This window comes from Aegilops tauschii, chromosome 6 (assembly GCF_002575655.3).
Source record: "Aegilops tauschii subsp. strangulata cultivar AL8/78 chromosome 6, Aet v6.0, whole genome shotgun sequence".
In the NCBI taxonomy this organism is placed as follows: domain Eukaryota; kingdom Viridiplantae; phylum Streptophyta; class Magnoliopsida; order Poales; family Poaceae; genus Aegilops; species Aegilops tauschii.
The window spans coordinates 465,375,238-465,385,957 of NC_053040.3; the positions used below are offsets into that span (position 1 = coordinate 465,375,238).

The window sequence follows — 10,720 nt, forward strand, 5'->3', positions numbered from 1 at the left end:
GCCAATTGTCCAAGGATATGAATATCTGGGCGCTCTTTACCATTTCATCACGGGTACTAATCCTGTAGGAGGTTCAATGTACCACATTTTAGATTATTATAAATGTATCAACGTGCACTTTCTGTCTTCCAAGATGCACTATACATGATGACAACAAATTTATCCTTCCTGGTTTTGCTTCTATTCATAACTTTCCTTTTTGTGATTACAATCTTGTACAAATAATTATCTTATTTAAAATTTATATTCACTACATACATAGAATAAAAACATTATATATAAACATGATGTATCAATGTGGGCGGCGTGCCGCCACGCGGGCATGCTAGTATTTCCTCAATTAGGTAACAAGTACAAACTTCAATTGAAGGGAAAGCAAGAGTACAGACTTTGTAACTACGGAATTATGGAACTCCTTCCAACTAAAGATGATAGGAAGTGATTTCCGAACTACATATAAGACTATCATGCCAATGATTTTTCAATTAGGACCGGAAGTGAATCACAGCAGGCGAAGCCAAACCCAACCCCTCAGCTGTTCGTTTCCTCTCCTCGGCAGTCCGTGGATATCTTGATTGGTAAACCTTGTCACCACAACGCCCACACAGCTTCCTGTCGTACAGAGATATCTCTGTTATATTAACCGCATGTTCCACAACACATCTGATGTATCGCTTAAAATTGTCGTTGGGTTGGAAGCCGTAGATGGTGAGCTTAGCCAGAGTCTTGTGCTTGAAATCAGGAGCATATAGCTTCCACTTCACGTCTGCCTTTTCGCAGTAACCATATTTCTTCCGGAACTCTTTGTTTGTCATCATTATGCACCAATGATCCCATACTGTAATGCACAGCTCTTTTAGGGAGGGTGCAGCTTCAATAATAAACATTGTCCAAGCTAAATCACATCCTTCAGGAAGATTGTCCAGATTCACATGCTGTAGTTTGCTGAGCACAGGCTTGAGCATTTTCGGGCATTCTGGTAAAACCCAAATCTGTGACCGAAAAAACAATTTAAAAATTCAGTGCAAGTTGCATATAAATCAAATTCCGAACTGGCAGATAAGATAAGACCCACTTAAGTTCATATTGCTGCATATAACCATCATAGAGTGAGAATGGACAGATATGATTCAAACGATTAGTGAGTACCTTTTCACTTTGAAAATCCAGATGCAGATCACTTATGGAATGAACATCAGCAAGAAGCTGACTTAACTCAAGAATCTTATCAGAATGGACGCCAACTTTAGTGAGGCTCAGCCTTGAAAGCTGTGGTACAAGACCAAAATACACAGGATGTTCAGAAGAGCACCAATTATTATAGCTCACCCGCTGGAGTTTGGGTAGACATATCAGCTCAACTCTCTCAAATTTCCCAAGGTCAACCTCGAGCTCAATAAGTTGAGCATGTTCTACTTGCAGCACAGAATAGATCCCTGAGTCGCAATGGGTTAAACGCAAAGACTCCAAGAGCTTGCAAGTGCTGAGGATGTTTGGGATGTCCTGTTCACCGAACCTCATATTACGCAGCCACAGGCGCCTGAGGCCAGCAAACGCATCCGGACAAGCACCAACAAAATTATTGAACAGCTTAGCAGATTGGAGGAGATCGGCAGGAGTGCTGTCACTATAAGCCTTCTCCGTTATAATCTCAAACTCAGCTGCTTCAACCTTCTGGGTTGCCATGGCGTGGGCGACAGATCTTCCAATGGTGAGAGAGTCATGATCCATCAAAATGAATCTGATTTTGAGATTGCGGATGGTGATTTCCGGGTTCCTCGTGCCCAAGATGCTATCAGTTACATGAGCCACGGCACGGTTGATTTGGGGCATTTTATCATGGTCATATTTGATGGAACTAATACTTAGGAAGAACTGTGAGAGCATGGTGGGGAGCTTCAGCATTCGCTTCGAGAGGACAGAGGTCCTTATAGCGTCGAGCGTGTCCACCCTCTCCAGAATGTTGAGCAGAAGGTCATTGGGCAGCTTGCTAAACCTGTCTTCGCTTGCGTTGCTAGCAGCGGCTTCGTTGCGAGTTGCTTTTTGCGTTGCATTTAGCTGGAACAACAGATAATCAGCCTTTTGAGGATGAACCTTAGGTGAAGGACAAACACCAGGCACACTTACATTACGCCTGTGACGACCATTGCGAGCTGATTTCTGCATTGCATTTAACAGTAAAAAGCAACAAATCAGCAGCCTAGCCATGAGGACGAATCGAAGGTAAGGACAAACATCAGGCACAAAAGAAGCAGCACTTACATTGCGTCTGCGGCCACCGCTTTGGTTCATGGCTGATGAGATCAACAAGTAGCCTTAACGTATCTACCTTATTGGATCTGTGACAACAGCCAACGCCTGAGCTGCACTTATTCGAACCCCCCCCCCCCCCCCCCCCCCCCCTCCTCCTCTGTTTATTTAGACCGCCGCAACAAAGCAGACTAATCGTCCCTCCTCCTCCGACTCGGCCGGCTCTCCTCCAAAAGGGAGGAGATTATTCAGAGGAGAGGGAGGAGGATCCGGATTACAACTTCTACACAGACACACTCCGAATAAAAATCACTCCTTTTGGGCTGCCCTCGCCGCGCAATCGGAAATCGACCTCCTCTCTTCCTCGACTGCCCAAGGAAATCAAATCTTCTCCCGCCTCCGTCACGCGCGAGATTATTTCCCCCGGAACGCAGCCAGGCATAATTACCCAGGCAGCAGAGGTGGTGGCCGGCGGCGGACGGCAGGGCCGGGGTCGGGGTTGACACAGGGGGTGGCAGCGGAGGAGAGTGGTGGGTGGCCGGCGGAAGACGGGAGGTTGGGTAGGGAGGCTGTCACAGGGGATGTCAGGGGGTAGAGTGGTGGTGGGCGGCCGGGGAGCGGGGAGGCCGCACGGGACGGCGGCGCCTGCGGCCGAGGGGATGGACCCGCAAGATCGGCTATGGTTCCTCTTGTGCTACTTTTTTTTGAACTTTCTTATGCTTCTCCCTCCTTCCCAAAATATAAGGCACGCATTAACTTTTCTGGTCTTCATTGTACAACTTTAACTATAATTTTCACTTATTGTATGCCTACAAAATTATTATAAAGGCATATGAAATAGAATTGTTTTGCAAGACAAAGACGATGTTGCTATTCATACATGTTCAATCCATGTACTTCAGTATATATATTAATGGTCAAATACGTGCATCAAAGACCGTGTAAAGTCAAGCGCGTCTTATATTTTGGGAAGGATACCATTTTATTTTTTGAGAGAAAGTTTCTCTGATCTGATGCCGCATATCCCAAGCGTTTGGGCCACTTGACTGAACATCGTAAGCGGTAGGGCCATTCTTCTTCGGCCCACCGATAGAAAAAATAACATGTGAAAAAACAAAATTAGCTCCAATGATTTTATAGTTTCTCAAAATAAAAGCTCCAATGATTTTATTGTCTCAAAAGAAGAAAACACTCCTATGATTTTATAGGAGGGGGACTTTGGTCTATGGGTGTATATACACCCTGTACGAAAATGAATTAGTAGCAAACCAACTTGTGGTTGGTTGGTTAGGTGAACAGTGGTATCCTTAACCTATCAGGTTCAAATGCTGGTGCTTGAATCAATTTCAAGATGATATGGGATGGAGGGAGTACTTGTGAATTTTTTTCACAAAAACAAAAATCCCCTTTGACTTCTTTTCATAAAAAACAAATTTTCGGCCAAATAGTATGAATAGTGCCCTATAATAACAAATGAATTTTGTTGTGAGTTGTCGTGCTCAATGTCCAAGGACTTGTTTGGTTGAGTTTATTTCCTCTTTGCATGTGTGTCTAAGATGGGCTTGGCTGAGATAAAACAGGCTAAAAACCAGCATGTACACATAATTTGGTTGTCTGTATCTAAGTTGGCTCATGAAGGAATCAATATTGACCCACCGTTTGGTTGCTTGCGTTGCAGTGGGCACACAAACTATACAGTGTTTAGTTGCAAATTGCATAAGGTGCTATCACGACTTCTCACTAGTGGTGACCTTACCACGCATGATCTGAATATAGTTTCAGTCCTAAGTCGAAAATAATTCGCAGTTCATCCTATCTACTAACAAATATCAGTACAAATATAACGCACAAGTGCCTCAACTGAGGAAAGTTCATCGATGTTGAACTAGTTGGAAATCCATCCTCGTCCTCTTCTTCTTCTTGTTGTTGTTCTTCTTCTTCCTTGCTGCTTCTTCTCTTCTCCTGATGCTTCTTCACTTCTTTCTGATGTTTCTTCTCTTTTGATTCTATTGTTGCTTTTCTTCTTCTTCATATCCTTGTCTGACCTCTGTTATCCCACATTGCATGCCACTCCATCATTTTGTTCTTTGAGGCTTCATTGTCAAATGCCTCCACACCATGGCTGGAGCTAACAACATCGCCAGGCCTCACCTATTTCTACCCCGGCACCAGTTTATCACAACCCCATTGTAGGATCCAATTATGCAGAATGAAACAAGCAAGAATAAGCTTAACCTCGTTGGGAAAAGTGTAGAATGGCTTCTGATGCAGGATCTTAAACCTATTCTTCAAAGCTCCAAATGTCCTCTCAACCCGTAACTCTAAGTCTGGAGTGTTTGAGATAAACAGTTCTTGTGGAGTCCTAGAATAGTTCCTACCAGAGAACTCACTCAAATGGTACCTGGTTTTGTTGATCTTTCGGGAGGTGATAATCAATACCACAATGATGTGGAGTCGTTGAGTAATCAAATGGTTGATGGAGATTAGGATAGAGACACAATTGCAATAAAGACGTGGGAAGATTATGTCATTTATGGGCAACCATAGTAAAGAAGATGAGGGGAGAAGTGAGGATGTGGGAAGAGTTAGTAATCTAAACTCTTTGTTTATTTTCATAATTGTTAGTGCATAAGTTTTTTCATGACTAGGTTAGATAGTAATGTTACTAACATTATTGTGCTCAACAACTATGATGTTTGGAAGAGGTTCTCCAAAGTTTCTGGCTCCGTCCAAGAAGTTGTCACCAAAAGCTTGTAGTACAAAAAGGAAAGGGACATCTCCAAAAGGTTGTACCTCAAAAAGTAAAGGGGCATCTCCAAAAGGTATTACTACACCTCGCTGTCCTAGGTGTTGTAAAATGGTTCCTTGTTGTCCTAAGTGTTGTAAAATGTTACATGTTCATTATTTACATTATGTTTCTTGCACACTATTCTTTGTTGTCCTAGGTGTTGTAGAATTGTTTCTTTCTTATTCTAGTACCGGATGAGCCTAGAGCATCATGGACTTCTGGACAAGAGAAGACTCTAGTTGAGTTGCTTCATGAGCATAACAACCCATCTGACGGTGTCCTAGACTAGGCGTACTCACCACGTCGTCTCCCGACCAGGTGGGTCAGGCTGACGACCCCCATGGCGGTTCACTAATGGTCTTCTTTGGGCAGCCCATGACGTAGACAAGGAAGGCTCCATAAAACTTGGCGTACAAGACAAGGACTCCTCTAAATCCTAGGCCTCCGGTACATTATATAAACCGAGACTCATCACTTTGGGACCAAATTCATATCTTGTGCAAATTACCATTACTATTATCAACTCTCAAAAAGATATAAGTGAAGCATGAGAGTGCAAATATTTCTTCAAAATATAATCATATCAACTCTCAAAATAATATAAGTGAATCATAAAGTGAAAATATTTCTTCAAAATATAATCACTACCGTGCTAAAAAAGATAAGTGAAGTACTAGAGCAACTGCCCAGTTTAAAATAAATTTAAGTGAAGCACTTAGAGCATTCTAACAAATCATGATAAACGTGTGGCTCTCTCAAAATAGGTGTGTTTAGAAAGATGATTGTGACAAAGTAAAAACAAAACAAAGCAAAGACTCATATAATACACGACGCTCCAAGAAAAACTCATGATAAGTGACGAATAAAAATATAGCTTCAAGTAAAATTACTGATGGTCGTTAGAAGAAAGAAGGTATGCCTTCCGGGGCATCCCCAAGCTTAGTTGCTTGGGAGTCCTTGAATATTATCTTGGGGTGCCTCGGGCATCCCCAAGATTAGGCTCTTGCCACTCCTTATTCCTTTATCCATCGTGATCTCACCCAATACTTGAAAACTTTAATCACACAAAACATAACAAAACCTTCGTGAGATCCGTTAGTATAAGAAAACAAATCACTACTTTAATTACTGTTGCAAACCCATTCATATTTTGTTATTGCATTATACCTACTATATTCTAAATTTACCATGGCTTATAACCCCCCGATATAATCCATAGATTCATCAAAATAAACAAACAATGCAACAAAAACAGAATCTGTCAACAACAGAACAACCTGTAGAAACCTGAATTATGCTCATACTTCTGTAACTCTAAAACTTCTGAAAAATTAGGACAACGTGGGAAATTTTTATTTCAATTATGTAAAAAAATCTGAGCAAAAACACGTTTATGTGAATTTACAAATTTCCAGAACTGGGCGCAAAAGTTTCTGTTTTTTCACTGAATCAAGTCAACTATCATCCAAACCATCCTAAAGGCTTTACTTGGCACAAACACTAATTAAAACATAAAAACACTCATAACAGTAGCATAATTGTGTGAACACAAGAAAACAGAAAAATAAACAAGAAAAATAAGATAACTACTGGGTTGCCTCCCAACTAGCGCTATTGTTTTACACCCCTGGCTAGGCATAATGCATAGTTTCAAGCATTGTCATCTTTCTTCTTCTTTTCTAAGGATGTGTTCTTAACAGGAGGCTTTTCAAAGGTAATATGAAACACATCATTCATCAAAGTTTTAGCATTAGTAAGTTGTCCATCCGCAAATCCCTCTTGATTACTGGCTACAATCTGCTACTTGTGAGCTGCGTTGGGATTTCCTCGAAGAGGAGAGGATGATGCAGTATAGTAGAGTGATGACCCACAAGTATAGGGGGTCAATCGTAGTCCTTTCGATAAGTAAGAGTGTCGAACCCAACAGGAGCAGAAGGAAATGACAAGTGGTTTTCAGGAAGGTATTTTCTGCAAGCACTGAAATAGTCGGTAACAGGTAGTTTGATAGCAAGATAATTTGTAACGGACAAGTAACGGTAAAGGTAAATAAAGTGCAGCAAGGTCCAATCCTTTTGTGGCAAAGGACATGCCAAAACGGTCTCTTATGATAAGCAAAGTGTTCTTGAGGGTACACAGGAATTTCACCATGTCACTTTCATCATGTTGGTTTGATTTATGTTCGCTACTTTGATAATTTGATATGTGGGTGGATTGGTGCATAGGTGTTGTTCTTACTTGAAAAACCTCCAACTTATGATTAACCCCCTCGCAAGCATACACAACTACAAGAAAAGTATTAAGATAAAATCTAACCAAAGCATTAAACTTTTGGATCCAAATCGGCCCCTTACGAAGTAGCGCATAAACTAGGGTTTAAGCTCTGTCACTCTAGCAACCCATCATCTAATAACTACTCCACAATGCATTCCCTTACGCCCAAATATGGTGAAGTGCCATGTAGTCGACGTCCACATGACACCACTAAGGGAATCACAACATACATATCATCAAAATATCGAACACATATCAAGTTCACATGATTACTTGCAACATGACTTCTCCCGTGACCTCCAGAACAAAAGCAACTACTCACAAGATCAGAGGGGTATTAAATAGCATAAAGGATCTGAACATATAATCTTCCACCAAATAAACCATATAGTAATCAACTACACGATGTAATCAACACTACTAGTCACCCACAGGTACCAATCTCACGTTCCGGTACAAAGATTGAACACAAGAAATGAACGAGGGTTTGAGAGGAGATGGTGCTGTTGAAGATGTTGATGGAGATTGCCCTCCCAAATATGAGAGGGTTGTTGGTGATGACGATGGCTTCGATTTCCCCCTCCGGGAGGGAAGTTCCCCTGGCGGAATCGCTCCACCGGAGGGCAAAAGTGCTCCTGCCCATGTTTTGCCTCAAGACAGCGGCGCTTCGTCCCGAAAGTCCTCCCCTGATTTTTTTTCTAGGTCAAAATGACCTATATACCAGAAGATGGGCACCGGAGGTGGGATGGCCTGAGCACAACCCACCAGGGCGCGGCCTGGTGTCTTGTGCTTACCAGGTGCCCCCTCCAGTAGTTATTTGCTCCAGTATTTTTCATATATTCCAAAACTATTCTCCGTAAATTTTCAGCTCATTTGGAGATGTGCAGAATAGGTAACTCTGACATGGCTTCTTCAGGTCCAGAATTCCAGCTGCCGGCATTCTCCCTCTTTGTGTAAACCTTGCATATTATGAGAGAAAAGGCATTAGAATTACTCCAAAAGAAATTATTATCCATAAAAACATTATAAATAACAGTAGGAAATCATGATGCAAAATGGACGTATCAACTCCCCCAAGCTTAGACCTCACTCGTCCTCAAGCAAAAGCCGATATCGAGAAACATGTCCACATGGTTCGAGAGAGAGGTGTCGATAAAAACAAAATACGGACATAGTAGCATCATGCTTATTATCATAACAACAATAAACTTTTTCATATGACTTTTATCATATAGCTCCTATCATATAACTTCCTATGAACAAGTAATAATTCATCACAAGATCGAAGTATAAAGCAAAAACTCTATTGAAAACCAACAAACTATATATGTTCTCAGTCAACTTTGTAACTACAATTCATCTTATTTTCAGGAAGGGTCTCGTATCGGAGCCTTTTGGCAAGTCCACATACTCAACCATCATTTATTCTTCTATGATTGCTAACACTCAATGCATACCCATGAGCAAAAAATTTCAACCGGACACATAGAAAGATAGGGGCTTATAATTTCGCCTCCCAACATACTCACCTCAAGAGTGATGTCAACAATAATAACTCATGCTCACCCATATCCAACTGGATATATGTGCTTAGATCTTTCCTCACCACATGATGCTTGCCAAAGGAGAAAGTAAAAAGGAATAGGGATGAATACTTTGACTCTTGCATAAAAGTAAAAGATAGGCCCTTCGTAGAGGGAAGCACAGGTTGCCATGCGCTTTTGTTTGTATGCCAAATCCCTTAATGTAAAAGAATGCTACTCCTTGAGCTTGCGTTGGATTTTCCCTTGAAGAGGAAAGGGTGATGTAGCAAAGTAGAGATAAGTATTTCCCTTAGTTTGAGAACCAAGGTATCAATCCAGTAGGAGGTACAAACAAGTCTACAATCTATGCACCTGCACAAACAATCAAACACTTGCACCCAACGCGATAAAGGGGTTGTCAATCCCTTCACGGTCACTTGCAAGGATGAGATCTGATAGAGATATATATATATATAAAAGATTACTAAAACGTAAAATAAAGTAAATACAAATAAATTGCAGCAAGGTATTTTTGGGTTTTTTGGTTTATAGATCTGAAAATATATGATTGAAAATAGACCCGGGGGCCATAGGTTTCACTAGAGGCTTCTCTCTTGAAACAAAACATACGGTGGGTCAACAAATTACTGTCCATCAATTCATAGAAAAGCACAAAATTATGACGATATCCAAGGCAATGATTATGAATATAGGCATCTCGTCCGTGTCAAGTAGATCGAAACGATTCTGCATCTACCACTATTACTCCACACGTCGACCGACTCCTGCCTGCATCTAGAGTATTAAGTTCATAAGAACAGAGTAACGCCTTAAGTAAGATGACATGATGTAGAGGGATAAACTCAAGCAATATGATGAAAACCCCATCTTTTTACCCTTGATGGCAACAATACAATACGCATCAAAGAACATCACGTTATATTGCCCCTTGTGATACAACCTTTATTATGTTGGGGATCGTAGCAGAAATTAAAATTTTCTACGCATCACCAAGATCAATCTATGGAGTTTACTAGCAACGAGAGGGGAGGAGTGCATCTACATACCCTTGTAGATCGCGAGCGGAAGCGTTCAAGAGAACGGGGTTGATGGAGTCGTACTCGTCGTGATCCAAATCACCGATGATCCAAATGCCGAACGGACGGCACCTCCGCGTTCAACACACGTACGGAGTGGTGACGTCTCCCATGCCTTGATCCAGCAAGGAGGAGGGAGAGGTTGAGGAAGAAGGCTCCAACAGCAGCACGACGGCGTGGTGGTAGTGGAGTGATAGATCTCCGGCAGGGCTTCGCCAAGCACACGCGGAGGAGGAGAGGTGTTGGGGAGGGGAGGGGCTGTGCCTTGGATGTGGTGCTGCAGCCCTCCCGTCACCCCTCTATTTATAGGGAGAAGGGGAAAGGGGGCCGGCCCCTCTAGATGGGATCTAGAGGGGGGCGGCGGCCAAGGGGGGAGGTGGCTTGCCCCCCAAGCAAGGGGGGGGGGGCGCCCCCTTTAGGGTTCCCCCCAAACCCTAGGCGCATGGGCCCAAGGGGGGTTGGCGCCCAGCCCACTAAGGGCTGGTTCCCTTCCACCTACAGCCCATAAGGCCCTCCGGGGCAGGTGGACCCTCCCGGTGGACCCCCGAAACCCCTCCGGTGGTCCCGGTACAATACCGGTATACCCCCGAATATTTCCGGTGACCGTATGGTGACTTCCCATATATAAATCTTTACCTCCGGACCATTCTGGAACTCCTCGTGACGTCCGGGATCTCATCCGGGACTCCGAACAACATTCGGTAATCACATACAAACCTTCCTTATAACCCTAGCATCATCGAACCTGAAGTGTGTAGACCCTATGGGTTCGGGAATCATGCAGACATGAC

At 42.7% G+C, this 10,720-nt stretch overlaps 1 protein-coding gene across 1 annotated transcript; it reads right to left on the bottom strand.

The window, feature by feature from the left end:
* Positions 1-262: 262 nt before the first annotated feature.
* LOC109731650 (F-box/FBD/LRR-repeat protein At5g56420-like) lies at positions 263-2,360 on the bottom strand. Its single transcript, XM_020290822.4, has 4 exons — positions 2,263-2,360; positions 2,128-2,160; positions 1,150-2,058; positions 263-992 (listed from the first exon to the last, which is right to left on the bottom strand). Exons 1-4 carry the CDS (start codon positions 2,290-2,292, stop codon positions 486-488), a joined length of 1,479 nt encoding a protein of 492 aa, XP_020146411.1. The 5' UTR covers positions 2,293-2,360; the 3' UTR covers positions 263-485.
* Positions 2,361-10,720: the final 8,360 nt, after the last annotated feature.